Source organism: Argiope bruennichi, chromosome 8 (assembly GCF_947563725.1).
Source record: "Argiope bruennichi chromosome 8, qqArgBrue1.1, whole genome shotgun sequence".
Classification (NCBI taxonomy): Eukaryota; Metazoa; Arthropoda; class Arachnida; order Araneae; family Araneidae; genus Argiope; species Argiope bruennichi.
Genome location: NC_079158.1, coordinates 131,062,400 through 131,084,973, shown reverse-complemented (window position 1 = coordinate 131,084,973; position 22,574 = coordinate 131,062,400). Strand labels below are relative to the sequence as shown.

Below are 22,574 nucleotides of genomic sequence, written 5' to 3'. Positions count from 1 at the left end.
TGAATATAATACGTAACTGAATGCTTGAGAAACGAGCGACCGTTTGGGAAAAGGATGAATTCTGTAAGGAGATTTCATTTGTGTTGATTGATCATTCCTAATTTTAATGTAAATAGTTATTATAACATATTTTATTTAACAATGCGACAGGAAGATGACCAGGCAATAAATTCAAACTGAGTTTGATCGAGAAAAAATAGACTTTATAATAGTTTTTTACTCGAAAAAATAAATGAATAACAATAATACTATACATTTCGCTCATTTTGAACTTAAAAAGAAAAGATATACATTTGAAAGTCTCAAATAATCAAATTTTCCAAAAATAATACATCTATAGGAGCTAAAAGCCTCTATTATTATAAACAGTGTTATACAGGAAAGTGTTCTGTGATGTGGTTTTACAACTGTTTAATTGGCAGAGTTGCTGGAACTAGCGAGTAGGGAGAGAGTGACCCCCTTCTGTGTATCCCGGGGTGGAATATCATCATTTATTCTTTTCTGTCACGACAGTTGAGAAAGTGGAGTCTTCACACTTCGCCGACCTGCTACCCGCCTACCTGAGCAATATGGTGCGTAAGAGATTTCCTTTTCTTTCTTTTCCTTATTGTTCTGGGCTTACTTTGTAACCTTGGTTGAATTTGTGGCAGATAAAAAATTGTTTTCCAGTCTTGGTTTTTTTTCCCTTTAATATATTTTTGAGAAAACATCAGTTTACTTATCTTTCATTTAAGAATAATAATTTAAGTTTCACGCCTCTTTTTATTAAAGCTTTGTTCAACTATCAACACGTAATTATAGTTAAAATCTTAAGAGTTAAATCCAAAGGAAAATTTGAACTGTAAATCAAAATTAAAAATAACTTCTATTAATTAATTTTTATTTAAATAAAATGTTTATTCATGTTAAATATCTTTGCTAGCAATTGCTATTACAGCTCTATGAACTAATACTATATATAAGCTTTACATACTTAAGAAGTGTATTGGAAAAAAAGAGAAGAACGACGAATGAAAACTATTTCTTTATTATGTTTCTTGCTCTATAGAAAGCCCTTCCCCCTCTCACCAAAAAAAAAAAAAAAAATACTATAACATCATAGCTGCACTAAAAAGAAAAATATATATCTTCATATCTTTGTATTAGTCATGGATTTAGAATATGATTAGATAACATATTTTGTTATATTTAGTAGAACTTAGTAGACTTTTTATGCGAAAATTTTTGACTTACTTTGAAAGAAAATAATTTTTATTTGATTTAATAACAATAGTTCATGCCGCATAACTGATTATTTCTGATATAAATTAACTTGATTTTTTTTATAATACAAAAATAAACAAGGACATTTTTTTTGGGAGTTGTTATTATGGTTTTCTTTCACCTAATGATATTTTACTCTCAGTTTGGAAATTTCTAAGAAATGAATCTGATTGCAGAATGAAATTTTGCGTTATAATTCCCAAAACAAACAAAAAAATGTCTGTGGCAGTACAATCTATTTTATTCCCGTATTTGAATATGAAATATATATATGCATATAAATTTGTAGAAACAGATCTGTCATTCTATTGGATACTATAATTGAAGATAAATAATTTTCCTTTCCTTATTGAACCAGGAAAATATTTGAATTCTCTTTAATGTTGCATTTATGCGTTAAAATTATAAATTTGAGTTCTGTTCTATTTATCTGATTTATTTAACACTTTTTCGATTCCTTTGAAAATTATTCAGAATTGATTAAACTGGCGACTGCATTTAGTCAAATAATGCAAGATTTTTTTTATTCATCTTATGATCAAGTGTTATCTTGATGATGTTAAAAATGCAAAGTTACAAATGAAGGGCATACTTAATTGCTTAATTTGCCTTTTGATATACATTCTGCTAAAAACAGTAAATTTTAAGGTAAGAATAGTCGACATAATATAAAATAGCATATCTGGAACAGCATGAATATTGATAGTTTTGAAAATCAAAATTCAGTATTTTCGAGTTGCAATCTCTGTATTGTGTTTTTTTTAAATATGAATCTTTGCAATTTTTATACTGATAATAAACTGTGGAGAAAAATTAATATGTATTTTAGTTTTCAAAGATTTAAAATACGGAGATAAATTTGGCCGTATTTTTATTTTCAAAAATAGGCAAATCAAGACAAATTCTTATTACTTCCGATTTAAATCATTATACATACTCAACTCGACATACTTCTTCGTTCATCAAATTATGCACAGATAAACTCGCCAAATTTATTTAATATGTTTCGAGATTCTTTTTATTAAAAGCTATTTCATTTAATCATAGAACAAACCCAAATACGTTAAAAATTGCCAAATCTATTTACCGTGTTTTGTAACAAATGCTGTTTCATTTAATCATAACGCGAAATCAAACACGTTAAAAATCGACTAATGAATTTTAATGTCTCATTACATTTCTGTTGCCAAAAGAGATATCTAAAACATATTCAGTGGCTAATAATTAAGATCCTCCCCGATTCGGTTTGTAATGAAACTGACAATATTTGATAATTAGCCTTTCTTCAGACAAAAACGCTCCGTTGCAGTCGCAGTTAAAGAGAAATCATTTTTACTCTCTTGCTTTCTCTGCAAACGGAAGGGTTTTACACACTCCCTATTTACATTGCCCTCGGGCTCTTGAGCGTAGGAAAAGGCGCTTTTTTCCCCCTCGCCTTTCGAATGGATTTATTCTTTTCGGCCGCCCTCACCTCACCTAATCTTATCTTTCGTTGGGATTCTGGAACACGATCTTTTCTCATTTTGGTGCAGAGAAGTATTTAAATTTAAATTAAGCTATTTAAAACGCGATAGAACGAGGACACGAAATTGTATAGACAATGAATTGCGAATGGATTTACACAGAAGGTTTATTAATGCAATGGAATAGGAAATGTAATATTTAATAGTTTTATGATTTATGCTCTGGTCAAAGATTTTTTTAATTGATTGAACACAGCTCCTCAATAACTTTGAGAACTTTTTGAAGGTAAAATGTATAAGAAATTTAGAAAAAAAATAATAAACAAGGAGTTACTTTTTAAAGAAAATTAACTGATTAGAATATCGACCGATTGAATTTTCTTTTCAGTAATTCTTCCTATCTTGAAATCTTCAATAGTATGTTTTACGCTTCATCATTTAGATTCAAAACATTTTAAATCATTAAAACAAGAATAGATTTCATAAAAAATTTCTTATCTCATCCCCATCTAATAGCGTATTTTTATACGATGTAAAATAGAAACCGGCGAAACTTTCAAGTAATCCATCCGGGATATGGACAAAATCCTCACACTATTCGCGGGAATTTAATTTAATTTAATAATTTTTACTGCTTCTAACTGTTGATACGGCTGATTTTTAAACAGATGCACTTTCAATCTTAAGTCTGAAGTAGTATGGTAGAGGGTTAGGTTTTGCACCAATGAACCATCGACAAACTAAGAAACTGATTTGATAGAATCTTTTATTAATTTACAGCGATGAATTTGTAATGTGTGAATAAGGGCTACATTTAGAGAGAAGGGGGGGGGGAGATTTTCATCGGCATATTTCCTTAGCACTAATCATCTTTTTTTCCTTACAATAAATAATGAATACTGTGTAATTCAATTACATATATGATATTTATAATGCAAATGGTAAGAAGTTTCAGTTGTTTGGAGTAAATGCTTTTTCCTCTTAAAATTTTCTTGTTGTAAAGTAAACGAGACTCATTACTTTATGCAGCATCGTATAATTGCTTGACAATAAAAAGGATTGACTGCCTTTACATAAAGAATTTCACACTAATTACCTTAAACATACTAGCATATAGAATTTGAGTCGCTATAAGCAAATAGTGCTTGAATTTGAATACGATGATTTGATTTTGATCATTCTGAGGACTAGAGACAGTAGTAAGATATACTGAAGACAGCACTGCATTACACTGGTATGGGATGGCTGTCTAGCTGGAATCTTAATTGTCCTTTTTCATTAAATTGATGCGTTCACATATGGGATCTGCCAATTATGCTTAAATTATAGCTATTTCTCCACTTGCTTATCCTCCCCCCCCCTCCATTCCGAATATTTCTCATTTTGTAATTAAATGCAAATATAAAACTCATAAATTAAAACGAATATTAGAAATAAGAAAAATCCGCCCCTTCTTATCTCAAAAGTGAGGTGGAAACTTCACCGGTTGATCGCGACGAGTTGTGGGACTCTCACAGTGAAGAACTGGATTTATAGAGATGCATTAATAAACTGCGGTCCCTCCTGCAAATGAAGATGAGAAAAGCAGAGAATGATTGCAGATTGGAAAGAGAATATCAGCTCCACCGAAAAAAAGAGTTAAGCATTTTGGAGTAAATAAATTCTAAAGTGCAATACATTTTAGTTGCAAAGCAAGGAATAAAGGAATATAGGAATAGATTATGAAATAGTATTGAGTAAGGCATGCAAGCCATTACTCATGTTAATAAGATCATACAAGATCGTCGATGAATAACTTATTTTGAGAATCTTTTTCATTTTAATAGACACTATATTGCACCGGTATGTGAGAACTTACATACTTATTACATATTTTACTTGAAATATTGCATATTTTTCGTCCAAATAATGCCTTTGATTAATTGTAGTTAAAATTCTGTGTAGTTAAAAAACAAACGCCAATTTAAGAGAAATCTGCAGCTACCGCTTCTTGTGTTTATAATTATTCAATTTGCGTATCATTACTATTTTAATTTAATGAGTATAATTTTAAATACATCTAGTAATTTTGTTTTAATATTACCGATTTCGGAAAGTTGCTGCTGATTACTTGCAAAATTGGACATCCTGACATCAAGGAAAATAAATTTTCAAATTCGCATTTATTTTTTCTACCTATACTTGGCTAGCACGAACAGGTAACTTTAACTATAATCTGTACTAATATAATATTATCTCATTATAATTAAAGAATCAATATTGCATTTATTAGTTAAATTATAATTATTAAAACAATTACATTACTAAATATATAATGCAATATAAAATTCAGAAAAGATACGATACAAAACTCAGCCAAAGATCGGAGACCCTTGAGGATCAAACGTTCTAATTTCTTTCTTAAATTCTAGATAAAATCCTAAGTGTTTGGATTTCATAAAGGACTCTTATATATATTTCCGAACCAATGTAATACTATTTACCAACCAATATAATACATTTAATTGTATTTACAGAAAACTCATTGAAATATAAAGAATGTAAAGATTAGAAGCTATAAACTGAGCTATAAATTTTAGTTCTATAAAATTTATAACTCAGCAAGGCTTTTCTCATTCCTCAATATCTATGCAACCCATTTACATATTGTACTCTAATATTATGTTATTTTGTGTATGTTATAAAACTTTATAGCAAAAAAAAGTAATATTAAGTAATATCCTGAAGCCTTTACAAGCGGTTGCTTTCAGAAATCGATACTGGGTTTTGTCATTCATTTTTACATTCAATATTTCTTTCGAATTTCACGATTGAAAGGGCAGAGAAAAAAACGAAAAAAAAAAAAAAAAAAAAAAGAGAAAAGGATTGAAAACATTGTTTTCATTTCCATATTTAAAATAAAATAAAACCTTCCTTAAAAAAATGAAGAAAATTTTAAATTTCAATTCATTAATAATATATTAAAACAGTGCAAAATAATGAAGTTCTTCTTATTATTTAAAAAAAATAAGATTGCTAATTGTGCGCCATTACCAATGACGTTCCTATCAAATAATTTTGATGTCTAAAGCTACATATACACTTTATTATTTCGCTTTCTGAACTCTGCTTTGCCAGCGTCCCGTTCAACGGTATTAATGATAATCTGGTAGATGTTATCCCAGAAATTGGAGGAAGAGGACTTCAAGACAAAATTTCGTTAATGATCAATAAATGGATCATTTTAGATGAATTTCAGCTTTTACTTAAATTTTTAACGACCTGTTGATAGCATACACGCTGCGATGAATTCTTGAAATTATTAGGCTAGTATGCTCTAAATAGCAATGATTTTCGTAAAGAAAGTGTGTGCTCCTTATAATTCAACTTTATTCTTGATAATCTGACACCAGTTTCAATTCTCTGCTTTTAAATTAGCTTGGAGGTATCGATCAACTCCTACAGTTGGATGTTCTGAGAATTCTCGAGAACTGTTTTCTGGAACTTTATGTATTTCACTTCTGAATCAGTGAATGCGATGACTCAAAAGCGCAGCTTGCTAAATGGGGTGAAAAATGAGATTTCCATCTTCTTTCAGAATTTTAAAAGAATATCAAATTTACTGGAAGATGTGTATAGCTACGAGAAAAAAATCTTTTTCAGCACGTACGTTTTTTTCTCAAATGCCCTATGAAATTCGCTTTAATAATAAAAAAATTATATTGACATACTAATTTCCAAAATTGTTGAATGAGAATGCATACGCCATTGATTAATGAATTTTTTTAACTTGGGGTTACCATCGAACATATTAAATATATCATATATGAGCATGTTTTCGTGCCAATAATTAGCTATATTTTAATTATGGAAATAAAAAAAAAACCCACATCAATTGTACTGGTATCATAGAATATATAATGTACCGAATTCCAAGATAAAATTAAAATGATTTGTTTCAGATAATAATATTCCAGCTTCCATATAAGCATCAAAATTATGAAATAAGAATAAACATTCACAACTTGTTATTATATAATGCATTATTTTTCTGGAGTTCTTCTATTAGTATTATCAGAGTGCAGAAAAAATGGGTCTATTTAAATAAAAATGTGACTAAAAAAATTTCCCTATATTTAATAAATTTTATAATATTATATGTTAAACCTTTTAGGAAGGTAAATATCTAGTAGAAAAAAGTTACCTTTAAAGTAATGTTTTAGTCATTTTTTTAATATTTTTGTATTTTAATCTTTTTTTTTAAAAAAAATATTTGTACAGAGAGAAACAAAAACAGGGCCCGTTCAGTTTTTTTACATTATTCTGACTCCATTTTTACTCTGAATCAGTTATTAGATGGTACAAAAAGTTTTAAAAACGATTTTAATATAATTAGAATTTCATTATAAAAGCAAAGATTTTATTAAGACTCTTTAAACTGCGCATGATAATTTTAGCAACGCAATCGATCTTGTTTATTTTCACCACATGTTTCGACGGTAAAAATTTGCATTTCTCTTTTCATAAGAACATTCTTTGCTTTTCGTCGTTTCAGTTCTGCTATTTTCACAACTTATTAATGAACTTCATTTCTGTTTTTCGGCTTAAAGCGTTTCTCACGAAATCTTAATATTTCTTCAGTTATGGGAAGAGGAGAAAAGTGATGCGAAAAAGAACGAGGTAAGATTGTCTTAATTTCAGAGAATGTGCCTTGTCTTCCAGAGAAATGGCAAAGCGATAAAGGCACTTCAAGAAATGTTGCGATTCACTTCTTGAAAAATCCTAACCACTATGCTATATATAAACGATCTGGTAGAAAACTGTTTCTATATAATGGATAATTAATCGAGTCCTTTCGTAACACTAATCTTCCACTTAAATTAAAAAAGGAATTGCACTTGTCTTGTTCGAGTAGAATTGGGCTTAATGCACTTTTAAAATCTTCACATGCGTCCATTAGCAAAACTACAAATGACTAATCGCGTAGAATGGGCAAAACAGCATATTGCCCTTGGAAATAAATGGAGTGACGTCATTTTCTCAGATGGAAAGAAATTTAATTTTGACGGACCTGACGGCTCTGAGTATTTTTGGTATGATTTACGTCGCGAACGAATAATGCTTTTTAAACGCCAATTCGACTTGGGGGAGGATTTGCCCTTAATCGAACAAATCCGTTAGCCTTTTTGAAACCAAAAAACGAACTGGGAAGGATATCAAGAAATGTTTGGTGAAAAACTATAACCAGAAGCTCCTCTCATTACAAGTGGGTATTATATTTTTCAACAACATAACACCTCTATACATGTATCATTATCTACAAACAAATGAAGTAGAATTATTGGATTGACCATCGAACCCTGAACCCTGCGGAATATTTATGGGGCGTATTGACTCGCGATGTTGTTGTGCCAATAAATATGAGTTGCAGTACGTGATCGAAATTTAGTGGAATAAAACATCCAAACAATTTTTAGAAAGACCAGCGGACTCTAGGGTGAACCATATTTGTGACTTTCCTTTATTCATTTGCCAATTTTTATTCTGTGTAAAAATTAAACATGAGTAAAATTAAAATGAAATATGATTCAAAATAACTTCAGTTATTGCATTTATTTATGTTCTTATCATTAAAAAATTATAATACACTATAACAAATAGTTTTTAAAATTTACAAATGCTTTCTCCTGTCCCTATCTTTTTTTCCACCACTGTATTATTATATCGTACTTACTCACACATACCATTCGAGGATAATTTGTTATAAGATGCATGCACAAAATTATTTTTCACTTCATTTTTAAGAGGCCTTTTTATGTGGTAGCAGAAGATTGAAAGGACAGAGTCGTTGTTTTATATCTTACAAGCTTTTCACTATAAATAAAGAAAAAAATTCCAATTAATTGATATGTACGTAGTAAATCAAACTATATGGAAAAAATTTTCGAATTTCAAGAAGAAATATATTCTTAAGAAATTATTCTAAAACAAATCAACTGGGGAAGATTTTTCGAAATCTTTCGCTTCTCAGCAGCCCTGCTTCTAAATCATAATAATTGGCCATGTTTAATTCAAAAGCAGTCATAGAAACATTCATCCCGAGAAATATTTTTCACCGGTTGCCCGCGGCTCTCGTTTTGAAAGAGACACTTTGAGCTTTATGCCGGCCCACAAAGTAATCTTTTCGTCACATGAGCACATAAGCATTTGAACAATGGCTCTCCAATTGGATTATGCATCCGTAACTGCCACATATTGTTTTGATGAAAAATTCGATCGTTGCTGATGTTTATATGGATTATGTAAATGAAGAATGCGATAATTAAAGGTATTTTTGGTTGCTTATTATATAGAAATGTATTTGCTTAATTAATGCTTAGATCGAGCTTGTTGAGTAGCAGCAATACATTGACTTCTTTAACATTTTTCGGTCGGATCATTTATAGTCCTTATAAGCATTTGGTTAACGCTGATATAAAAAAAACTTTTATAGGACGATGAATTGAGCAAAAGCCATCCATATGCCTGATTTAAACAATGATTGTAGAAGTGAAACTAATAGATTAATTTGCTAATTGAAAAGCCTTCACATCATTTGGAGGCCTTTTTGGGATAATAACTTTGAATACTTACTGGGTATTTTCAAGAAAACCGAATGATCTATTGATGTAAGCATAAGTGAAATTTTTATAAACGCGAAAGCCTTTCACATTTTTTCATGATGACCATTGCAATTAAAAGGGCGGGGATGCAGACTGGTTTAGCCCGCATTACCTCTGCAAGTCTCAAAATTACAAGATCAGTTCCAAAAGAGCCCTCGTGTACGTATGAAACGGAACATTATTTATTTAAATCTAAAAAAATTAATACAAAACAGTCTTTTGAAAGAAAGCTAAGATTTTTTTACAATACTTGGTCTTTCTTGAATTAACTAATCAATGTATATTCAAAACTTTTTAATTTTCAATAACTTTACTCATTTGAAAAATATATTTTAAAACTTTTCCTCGACTAAGAACATATTTTTATTAGCACATGGAAGTCTTTAGATTTTTAATTTATCTAAAATTATTTTTGGAATATTATTAACCCCGCTACATTTTCAATATATTTTATACGTACTAATTGTAATGCCTTGAGATGATGCTGACTTATGATTTAACATAAAAAGAAAGGACAAACAAAAGAAATAATACATCAAATCGTCGATTTATTCGCTTACCACTGCCATTCGAGCACGCATAAATATCCTTTCATTCCACCCAGTTTCCCAGAGTCGAAACATCGATATCTCTTAATGTATCGCCCATTACCCTTTGATACCGAGTGAGTCTTGGGACGAGATCTTTTTACAAGTTTCCTTCTCCGTGATTGCCCTCACAATTCCCTTTGCGAGTCTTCAAATTGCTCGTTGGACGGTAAAAATTTTCTCAAATCCAATAAATAACCGCGCCAAAAGTAAATAAATAAAATGTATATAGATATACACACACTCCGAAACTTTATTTCCTGGTACTATTGATTAACTGATTAGGGGCTCTTTGGTTCTTCTTAGTTGTTGCAAAAGAACTTTAATCATATTTGCGGCGGACCAATTGCATTTTCTCGGATTAGCGAGCTGAGTGAAGAGGTTCGCTGATTTGTTTATTCTCAACCATTTTTTTCATTCATTTTGACTTCTGTTCCATCTTGTTTTGTTTTTATTTCCCTTCCCCCTCATCACTAACTTTTTACGTGCTTGGCCTTTAACGGTAACTGTGCTCATAGCAATCGATTCTTGCATAAAGGAACAGATAAATGGATTTTAAAAACCGTTTTCGGAGCAAAATGGTGCAAGTCGAGCATCAAAAGGCTCGTTTCGCTCTGGCTAAGGAAGATATAAGTTATTTACGTTGCATTAGCATATACTTTAAGGGAATTAACTCAAGTTTCGCTTCTTCAGCCATTTTGTTTTGATTTGAATTTCCTACTTCGGCGGTTTTGTCGTTGTTTACTTTTTGTTGTGTTTTTTTAAGGTCACGTGTTGTTGATTGTTATTTAAGAGCTATTGTTAACTCTTCAGCACAACTTAGTGAATATTTCTATTTATTTAAGAGAGCTTGAAGTTTCCGATAAAAGGATGGCTTATTTTAACACAATATTATTTAAGAAAAAAGAATAATCATAGCAGCGTTGAAAACAGATAACAACTGTGAAATAACCGATAATAATTGTAAATATTTTCTTTCTTTGAATGCTTATAACCCATTCAAAACAGTTGTTTGTATACATTGATTGCTGAGCAATTTTGTAAAAGTTCAGATGGAAAAGAACAACAACAACAAAAATCGATACATTTATGAAAGGCATTAAAAGGGCTAAGAATAAAGCCATATGAAATGAGCTTTAAATTTGTTTCCAAGCAGCCTTTTATTTAAAAATATGATAGGACGATGTTACTCATTAATTATTTGAGTTGTCCATTCGGAACATTTGCAATCGTCCGCTTTTGATGGATTCTCACTCAATGTTTCCGGACGAGCTTTGAATGGATGATCGTTTACATTCATCCACCTCATCAGTGCAGATGGGAAAAAAAGTTTATTCATTGACACACATTTGATTGCTATCCCGCAGCTCCTCAAAAACTGTACTCGGATTACAGGCACGATAAGCTGTTCACAGATAAGCGTGCTTAATATTTTCATTGCCTGTTTTGGTAACACTCTTGCAGATCGATGAAGGAGGAATTGTTTTTCCATGAAGGTGGAAACCAAGTTTCATAGAGGTTTAAAAAAATTCCGATCTTTAAGCCTCATCCATTTAATTCGCTATGTTTTCACACACGCAGATTCATCTGAGGGAAGTGAAAAATGTGAAAATGAATCAATATTTCAATGACAGTTCTTTTTGCAAAAATTATATTTTAGAACATGAAAGAGTATTTATTGGCCATAAATAGTACGCAATAACGAACTCATCTAAATATATTCGACTACTGATATCATAACTCTAGCCATGTTTTCAAAAACTAAAATTCTTACTTCTGTCTTCGCGGTGAAGTTATTAGGACGTTTATTTAAAGTCTTAAGGAAAATATCTTTGAAGTGGTGAAATACATTCGGGCCAACAACTGCATCAACTGAAACTGACAGAAAAGAATCACCAGGAGATAAATATGCCGCAATCAATCTTATAAAAAATATTTATTTGCTACGATATTATTTTTTACCCTTTTAAACTATCAAACGAAGCGTATCAAAAAATAATTATAAAAATACACACCATTTCAATTTATTGTAACAAAAGATCCTTTGAATTTCTAATGCATAATGATAATATTATTTCTGTTTATAAACAATAAACCTTTGGAAAACAAAGAAAAACTTGGCTACTTTCTAAGTAACGGGACTGTCATACAAATTTGACTCAGACATCAAACAGTAAAAATTTAGTACAGAAAATGGCATTCTTTGTACTAAAAATAGCAGTAGAAGTATATTTTTGATCTAATTTTTTAAATGATTCAATAAATGACGATAGTAATTAATAAGTGAACATGAAGCTGTTTTAATAAAGAAATAATAATAATTAAAAAATTAAAAATAGCAATTTCAATAAAAAATTTTAAGAAAACAATTTTAAGAAAACAATAAAAAGCGCTTTGAATGTGGCAATTTTACAGTCAAAATTCAAAATAAACATGGAATTTACTGTTCAATATTTTTTAATTAAGTTTCTTAAGTAAGATTAATAAGTTTATTAATCAATTTAAGTTTTTTAAGTAAGATTAATAAGTTTATTAATCAATTTAAGTTTTTTAAGTAAGATTCTTTATTGTTTTTTTGGCTTTACCAATTAGAATGAGCTGTTAAGTCCACGAATGAATCTTGAATATTTATTCACTGTTCTAATTTAGAATAAAGGTGTGAACATTTTTAATTAAAGAAAATTCATTAGATCAAGAAAGTTATAATTACTAACGAATTTTAGACTAGTCATTTGGTAGAAATTTAAAGGAATATTTTCATAACTTTTGCAACGTTAAGGAAATGGAAAAGTTTCTTTTCAAATTATTTGATGAACAAGATAAACTGCTTCAAATATTATTTTCTTGACTTGCACCACTCTGGTTGGCAGTTGTCGAATTTTGATTCGAGATAGAAAAATATAACTTTTTACTATCGAGACATCTGAATAGTTTTAAGCAAGAACTTTCTTTTGAATACGCACAGGCAGATGGAAACGGGTCCCAAGCGTGTTTGAGAATCCAATAAATATGCATTTTTTTCTGTGTTTATCGTTAATGTTTTTTTTTTCAACAAAACTTTTGACTGCAGTTTATTCTGCAATTTGCTGAAAAGGTAGATTTTACGTAAAAAAATGAAAAGTCAATTTTGTTGTTTGATTTGTTATTTGTGGAAAGAAACTTTCAATATTTTAAATATGTTTGCTTACTTTCTTTATCTTTATAGTAAAATACCTGAGTGAATGCACACGGCACATTTTGTATGTTTTTTAAATCGTTTTTTCACAGAATCATTCTTTATAGGAAGACATGGATTTCCTTCAACTTGAACTGCCCCTCACCGTTTTATCAGCGCAGTTTATTTCAAGTGTATATTTTTGCTTTATCAGGGAGGACACGGAATAACTCACCTCATCTCACCTCACGAGGGATGGGAATGAAGTGCCTTGTTCTTTTCTTTTTGCACATCACACCAGCACTTGATTTTATGCTGATCAAATCTTTATTAGCCTAATTTTAAACAATATATTTCTTATATTTTATAAATTTACTAAAATTTATAAATAATTTAAATTATTTGACCAAAATTTTTCTTTCAAACCCTTTTAAGTTAAACATAATTAAAACACTTCAATAAAGCAATACATAAGCATAATTATTACACGTATCTCCATTATAACCTTTTTTGGCTTGTTTCTTTATTTTTAAAAAAAGTAACATTCATTTCTATGGAGCTCTGCGAATGCTTTAAATTTAAAAGCTAAATTTCAGAATGTTCAGCATTTAAAATGACATAAAAACGTATCCTATGCTCGGGACTGACAATGAACTCGATATAAAACAACGAATGGCGAAAGAATATATAAGCAGCTTAGTTTAGTTTAGCTATATTAACGCCCTGTTTTAACGAAGCACCAGGGTTATTTTGTGATAGAGAACTAGTAATTTTGAACAGCTGTCAGATGACAAGGACGATACCTGAGCTGCCACCCCTTCTCCAAACTTCCACACCACACCAGCAGGAGGTAACCCGAAAGATTTAGCGCGCACCAGACCCATTTACATGACTCTTCATTGGTGGAATCGGGTCTCGAACCTGAAACCCTCCGGCACTGAAACCGAGATCTTAACACCAGGCCACACTGCCCAACATGTAAGCCGCAGCTGCTTTCGAAGGAGAAAAATTGCAGATTCTCACGCGTCACTTAATCGCTAATTCATAAAATTTATGTTTGCAATTTTAGATAAATATATTAAAAAGAATTTACTTCTTTGATAATGGCATTGCTTAACAGAGCTTTTAGGTGCTTGAAGTTGACACTTCAGTTATTCGAAACATGTTGCCTCAGTATTTGACGAAATGCTCCCGTTGATATAACTAAAACTTTCTCAAAATCAGGAGCCAATATCATCTTTTATTCTTTCAAATTCACATTTAATTATAAACAGGCTTTGGAAGAACTAAACCAAGCAAAAATTATAAAATGTCTATTTTTTCACTAAATTACCTTCTGTAAATTTCATCAAGCATGGGTATCAATGAAGTATTTCCATAATCAAAATAAAAGCTAATATTTTATGCTTTTAAGCAGATGTAAAATATTTTTACTGAAATTTTATTTAGTTTTATTCTTTTACTTTATTGCCTAAATGTTGTAAATTGTTTTAAATCATTATCTGATACACATTTGTATTATTAAATTTTGCGTTGAAAGTTATATAGAGCGGGTATTAGTAGAATGGCGACTCAGACCGTAGGAATGGGAAGGTGGAATGTCGTCAATGTAATATTTACTAAAATCGGGTATTATATTAGAAGACATAAATGTACTGAATCTAATTTAATTTTAATATAATATATGTATTTAATTTTAATGTTTATATATATAAGTGGCTTTTTTTTTATTTTTATACATATAATAAAGATGAATGTCAAGGAAAAACACATCAGAAGGATTTTAGGGAAAGGAAGAAAGAAGCACCCGAGAGCGATTTTTTAAAAAAAAAATTAATTAGAATTTTAGAAAATATAAATTGAAGTAAAATTTTAGCTTTTTTCTGAGTAACATTAGAAATATTGCAGAACAAAAATAATTTTTGCATTATCTTAAAATTAAAAAAAAGAATCATCTTTTCAATAATGCCAATATTTTTTAACATATAACTTCAGTTCCTGTTTTTAACAAATCTTTAAATAATATTTAAACCGTGTTTACTGATAATTTATTTTAAACAAAATAAAAATAAAATTTAACCTGCACAAACATTCTTATGCACGCATGAGTGAAATTAGTTTTTATTAACTTGTTGTCACGCTGATAAAAGCTAAAATTTAGAGATTAATTTTTAATGCAAATTAAACCTAAAAAAATCCATAATTTTCAGCGCTTGTTTGTGTGAAATAAAATAAGTATAAAATGCCATATTTTCATATTTTCTAAAAAAATAAGTCCAAGCAAAAGCTTTTAGTGTTCTCTTAAAACATCTATAGTAATAATTCAATAGATAAACATTGTTTAATGTGTGCAGGAGCATTCATCCTGATTGGAAGTCCATGCTTAAGTTCTAAACAATGAGGACAGTACACAACTAATAAATAATATTTTATGCAGTTTGAATCAAAAAAATTTCTGATGAAATTTGAATTTCATACTTTTATGCAGAAGTTTGGTCATATATCTAATAAAATAGTCTTGAGATATTATTTTAAAATGGAATTATTGTCTGTTGCGATTAAAACTGAGTGAGTTACGAAAATTTTAATATTATTATCTCATAAAAAATGTGTAAAATTTAAACATTCCATTGACCGAATTTGAAAAGATACTTCAGTCAGAGCCTGATATTTTTCCAACGTCGATTAGCCTAAAATTACGAAATTGTTGATTGCTTTATAATAACGGCATTCAAAATTTCATACTTTGATCAGATTTTGTCGCAGAAGATAAAAATATTTCCTTTTTTCAATTTTAAAGTTGGATTGTCAGGAATATTTCACTGATTGTGAGTTCTTAAGACCAAAGAAATGTAGACTTTATAATTTTTTCAAAAGCACATTCATCGACTTAAAGAGAATAAAATATTACTTACATTAAATCCATTTGAAAATAAAACTAAAAACTGAATTTGATGATGTATCATAGAAATATCAGATCCTATCTTTTCCATTTATTTATACAATTGGTTTCTATCATTTATATCCATTATCTGTATTTTTTTTTCATTATTTTGAATCTATCTTATTATATAGTCATATATCACTAAGAAATGTAAAAAATGCTAGAACAATGTGTTTGATGCATTCATTGCATCATCAAGGGATAAAATCAATCCGAACCGAATTAAAAGAAAAATCGAATTTGCTTCAAACAATATTAAAGTGAAGAAATACTATTTTTATCCTTACTGTATAAGAGATTCATGGAGAGTTTGCATTTTATATATTTTTCTTGTTTTTCATAAGTTGTTTTTCTTTTCTGGAATTTTTCACATAATTTTTCTTCGTTATTCCGTTTTACTTCTGTTGTTTTATTTTTTGTTATTGTATATTTTATATATTAAACACACACACATGCATTGTAAATTCTAGTGAAATTTATGTTTATTTATTTATTTATTTTTTGTAAAAGGGAATAGCATATAAAAGCAATTATAAATGCGTTTATTAAAATCATATGAACCTGCACATAATGGATTTTTAGAAAAAAATAGCAATGTGTACTTAAATTACATTAAAAATGGAAATATTTGGCGTCCCAAAAGCTTACAAAATAATTGACGTTTCACCTGAAGTTACTCACTACCATGTTCTTAATATTTAAAGCCTTTCCCTTTTTCAATATGATATCGTATATGCGTTTTTACATCGATATAAATAAGACTTGTGGTTTCAAGTGGTACCCCAAACTTTAATTGTTTGTCTTCAAGGCCTTCACTGAATAAAATTGGCCTCCATTTTCATATACTTTCCGAGACACAATGCCCCACACATTCTCAGTTGGATTTGAATCAGATTTCATTTGAGGCCATTCAAGAACAATACCAATATAATGCTGATTTTAAAATTTCTTTTCCCTGTTTTCTGCATATGACAAAAAAAAAAAAAATGTTTTAGTGTTTATATGTATTTAGGCAAATTCTGTCGTCGTCCTGGAGACCAGATTCACTGGAAGCCGAAAGCCCTCCCACCATCATAGATCCACTACCTTTTTTGCTTACTGGAAATATTACAGTGCACTTTTCTTAAATCATGTCAAAATTTTATATTCCTGTCAGGTACAGCTATGTTTCATTATTTTCTTCATTGGAAAGGACAGTCAACCATTTATATGACGTACGATTTTGAGTCCATTATTATGCTCATTTTAACCAAGGAAGAAATGAAAGATAATAAAATTAAGAATCAAGCGTGTCTGTGTGGCACAGCTATTTCGTTTGACTGGAAATTTTGGCGTGTAAAAACTTAAACCGAAATTCCCTTCTATGCATGTGCAACCTAACAGTCTTTTTTCCATCTACCTCTCTTCGCATTCGGTGTGTAGCTTTTGCGACAGGTGAGTGGATCGAATCCGATTAGTGCGACGTATTAATCTAATAACGGGGAGTTAGTTCCTCTTACTTTCCGAGCGGCATTTGGAGCGCATCCATTTCGCATCGGATGTGTTTGCTTAATTGAAATTGTCCCCGCTTCGGATCTGCAAATAGAGACGCGACCCGCTGTCCTTCATACACTTAATGAACGCTGAGGGTTTGTTTAGCACTCCTCATGTACTAAAGGGCGATGTTAGGCAAAGCGGTGCAACAACACTGAGCCACGAAATGTGCACACTGTGAGCCAGAATGGCTGTGTCACATATTGCTGGCGAGATTTAGGTTTAAAAAGAAACGCACTCCTCTTATTCAATGCGATTTGACTCCACCCTCTTCCAAACTAAAAAAGAAATTCAATTTCAATTTTAGGAAACTTTGTTTAGGTATCTGGCTATGCTACATTTAATATGTGTATGAGCCATTTGCAGTGTTTCCTTAATTGAAATTGGCGAAGTAGGTAAAATGCAATGTGTAATATAAAATCTATTCATTTAGTTCCCGATGTTTCCATACTTAATGAAATAAATAAGTAATGGATACTTTGATTTTTTTTTGAAACTTAGGCGCTAGGTTTGGACAAGAAACAGCATATGGAAAACTATAGATGAACGAAGAGGGTAACAAATTCAGGATATCTTTATGTAATGAAATAGCGTTAAAAAATAAATCTCGCTGAAGTCATGTTTAGTTGCCGCAAGTTAACAGCTGAGACTGATCACAGCATTCTTATCTAGGAATCCTGGAAATGAAGGGTTTGTTAAAAGAATATGACAGAAAAAATATTTAGTTGCAAAAAAGTATAAAGCTTCATTAAAATATGGAACAAATTACTTCGGAATATAGAACTCTGCTCTTCTGAGCAATTTTGTCGGCCATTTTAATGAAAAATTTAATTAACTGAAATTTTGACGCTTCTTCATATAAACTTCCAAAAATGTTACGATGCATTAAAGATTTTTACATCCTTTTTAAAAAACAGAATTTACTTTTCTTAATGATTTTTGTTTGTAATGCAATTATTTTGTCTTATTTCAATGAGTTAAAAAATACTCTTGAATACATTTTAAAACAACCGATTTCATTGCTATCATGAAGCCTATTCATTTTCTTTATAGATACTTCATTTTTCTTTCACTGCTGATGAACAAGATACAAAGAATCGGCTTACTTTCCCATTGGAAATAAGCAATGGGCGTTATTTTGCCATTGCTTAAAGCGAGCCTTCAATAAATTATTGAAACCTGGTTGATCTGACAGTTAAAATTCAGAAATTGACAATGATGTTGAATTTTTGAGTTTCTTATTCATAATAATGAGATGCAGCCGTTTCTTCCTGTCATATAATTGGAGGCATAAATTTATCTCGGGCCGCCACATCTGGTAAGAAAACATCTAAAGGTAATTGTAAGCCGCTAAAGGGGAAAGAGGAAAGGCAATCGCCTTATTTATACTTAGCCTGTCGGAATTCTGAGCAATAGCATTCAAATAGAAAATAATAAAAAAGTAAAAATAGAAAAATGTAAATATTTAATAATGAGAAAAATTAAATGATGTCCCTAGTTACTGATGACATCTTGTTCATCATTCAATAATTTCTCATCTATTGTGATGGCCGAGTTTTCCATTAGTTGGAATTCCAATAAGGGGCGCTTTTAGTTTCGTTTCCACTTGCCTCAAGGCCACCGTTCACGTTCTCACTCTCTGGCGGACCTGCAGGAAACACTCGTCGTTCCCAGAAATTTGGCCCGATGGGCCTTAAAAACATTTGTGGTCAGTGAGAATTTACTTTAACCCCTTCACCTACAAAGATCGATCCAAACGTAAATATCATGGGCATAGCCCTTAGTACGATCATCAGGCCAGTACTGCAAATAAATGTTATTGATTTGTTCTATTTTAAAGATTGATACTAATTCTTTTGTGTATCTACCACAATTATTATATCACGTTGTAATTACCTATCAAATATCCCACAAAATGAAACCAGTTGTGTCTTACACAGTATTTACATGCCATAAGTCATGCGATTACAACTTATGACCGATTTGTCGAACCGTGCTCGAAGTCAGCGAGCACCTTGTTTATGTTTTTGGCATAAACATTTGGAAAAAAAATAGTAGATTAAGGGGTTAAATAGAAAATTTCTTTAAATCATTTTGGCATTATCAAAAAAGTTTCGGTGGTCCACAGGCTCGATAATATTTCCATTCTTCCCTGGACTGGGATTTTATAGAGTGAGACCCTCAGATTAGAAAGTAAATTTATAAAGTAATTAATTAGAAAGTAAAGCAAAAAAATATTTGTTACACTGTTAAAAGGAAAAACGTGAAATAGGTACCGAAAATATTTAATTATATGAACATTATCAAATGAATCACAAATCAGTTCATTCAATAACTGAGATTTGAGAAGCAAATTTTAAAAAAATGTAAAACTTCAAAATGAAGTGAGATGAAAATCTGTTTGGGAATGAAAGGAGGACAGTTTATTAAGCATATTCCTAACACTGGGAAAAGGCATGCCTTTTAATAATGTGTCGATACAATGAATTTTTTTATCTTTATTGTAACAGTGAAAACTATTCTGCAAATTAACAATATATTTTAACAAATTATTAAAATTATGCAAAAATTATGTCAAAAAAACTGATATAATTAAAAAAAACATTTTTTTAAATTTTAAAATCTATAAAATCAATTTTTGTGGTGTAATATTTTCGAAAGATTTTTTGAGAAAATGAATAATTTTCCTCATGCAGCCATATAACTAATAAACATGTACCACTTCTTGAGGGACAATGATTTCTTCGCGCCTTTTCTACAGTTCGCGATCTTCTATTGATGGAAAATAAATCTTTATAACAACTCGAAGTTATTAAATGAATCGTGTGTAGAGCCTTTTCATAATAATAAATCTGGCTATTTCACAGTTGTAAAATATCCCAAGTTGTAATGGACGAGTCGTGTGTGTCATTTATTCCAGGATGATTCCCAGGATAGGCCTTTGTCAATGGAAATAAAATTCGCACTTTTCAATGAAGATCTTGCCTGGTAATGAGCCATTCTTTGGTTAGTCATTGTTGTTACTTCGGAAATAACGCGAAATATGAAAAAAATCTTGTTGATGTTTGCTTGTTTGTCTAAAATATAAGTTTGTTTTACAGGATGGCTGCCACAATCGTCATGTTTTTACTTTCACTAATTCCTCAATTGTTTGGCCCCAGAAATGAAAAAACTTTAACTATGCTAGCTGAGAGTCATGATTTCGAGACCCTATTTCACTGGAGATCTTATACTTTTTTAAATACTTTTTTCGCTATCTTATACTTTTGAAGTTAAATATCTTTATCTAGTTAAACATCTTTTTGAAATTAAATGCTTCAAAAATCCAAAATTCCTTTTGGTGTTCGAAGTGAGAGAGAGAAAGTCGGCATGGTTATCCATCTCAGCGCTCCATACAGATTAGTCCATTCCAAAATAGCCTAACTTTGGTACTTACACAGCTAACTAACACAGCTCAACTACGTTGGCAGCATAATATTTTCTTAAATTAATAAATACTGATAATATTTCAGTGGAAATGGATTATATTGATCTTTTTAATTGATACTTTAAAGAAATGAACATACAAAAAATGTAATAACAATACTTTAAACATATTTTTATTTGCGCATTAAACAGCAGAATTTTTAATTAAAAAAATTCTATTTTATAAAACATTAATATAAATATTAAGAAGTATACAAATATTTTTTTTCTGAAATCCATCATCAGGTATTCTCGTCCAAATGCTTGGGGGGGAACGTCCCCACAAAAATCTTTTTAAATTTTTAAAAGCAATTGGTTTATATAATCTAATTTAATGTTTCATCTTGCTGCCAGTTTTTAATCTCGTTTCTAACTATAAGAGACATTGCCAAGTAATTTTTTAATCAGTCTTTAATTTTACAGATTTTTACATAAAGTCGAGCTTTTTCTATTCTAACCATATGTCTGGCGCAGTATAGTCAGCAATGGCTCTTGCGCTTATAAATCCCACAATACAATACAATACAGGTATTCTCGTCATCGCCAGAATCAAAATTTAATTGGATCCATGGGCTTGCTGAAAATAAATTCCTGAAAATATTGAAATACTGTAATTCCGTCGGAACTATATCGAATCTCTTTTAGGAAGTTAATAAAAATTCAAATTGAATTTTTTTCCCTTACAAACATAAAACAAATCAAATTTAATAAAAGTGTATAATAATCTATACAATACTTATAATAAAGTAGAATGTGTGTGTGTTGGAACTCTACAGGTCACACCGTTTGACCTGCAGCTACCAAATTTGGCACAGGTATACCTTAGATATCGCAAATGTAAATTGTAATAGAATAAATATGTAATGTGTTATTTGCTTTAAAATCAAGACGAGAAAACGTTTATTGTCACGATTTAAAATAGTTATGTTATTAATTCAGTTTTATTTAAGGCATGCATAGTTTAATATAACAGGACACCTGCATTTTCGTACCCTGATTATAGTGGATATAAGCCCCCTCTAATCAGGGTCCAGCAGTAAATTTCTAAAATTTTATTAATTCGCATATAAATCTAACAAAAATTATCAAAATGAAATAAATAATAATATTTTATATAGTTTGAATCAATAAATGCTCTGATTAATTACGAATTTTTAATTTTTACAGATTCCTTGTATTGTAAGTCATATTTAATAAAATATTCTAGAAACTCTAATATTTTATGGAAAAAAGTTCCATTCTTTTAGAATTAAAACTTATTATAAAAATTTGAATGTCTATTCTAAGAAAAACTCGCTATTTTAGACCTCTCCTTCGATTGTATTGAAGAACATACGCCATTCAGGGCTTGGATTTTCCACAAGACTGATTATCTAAAATAATGTAATTGTTGATTGCCCTAAAACAATGGCATTCGAAGATTTGTAACTCAGTCAGGCTTGATCTCAGAATAATGAAACATTAAACTGTCGTGATAATTTTACTGAATATGATTTATAGGATAGAAGGACTGTATAAAATTTA

At 30.2% G+C, this 22,574-nt stretch overlaps 1 protein-coding gene across 2 annotated transcripts in view; it reads left to right on the top strand.

Moving 5' to 3' along the window:
- The window catches only part of LOC129981807 (transcription factor AP-2-beta-like), a 256,095-nt gene that overhangs the window by 75,194 nt on the left and 158,327 nt on the right, over positions 1 to 22,574 (top strand). Inside the window, exon 1 of one of the 2 annotated variants that reach the window (XM_056092827.1) lies at positions 508 to 572. The exons of the other annotated variant lie outside the window; for it this stretch is intronic. Coding sequence (XP_055948802.1) covers positions 570 to 572 — 3 coding nt within the window. The 5' untranslated portion in view covers positions 508 to 569. Of the gene's footprint in view, positions 1 to 507; positions 573 to 22,574 lie in introns of those variants that run through there. 2 annotated transcript variants of the gene reach the window in all.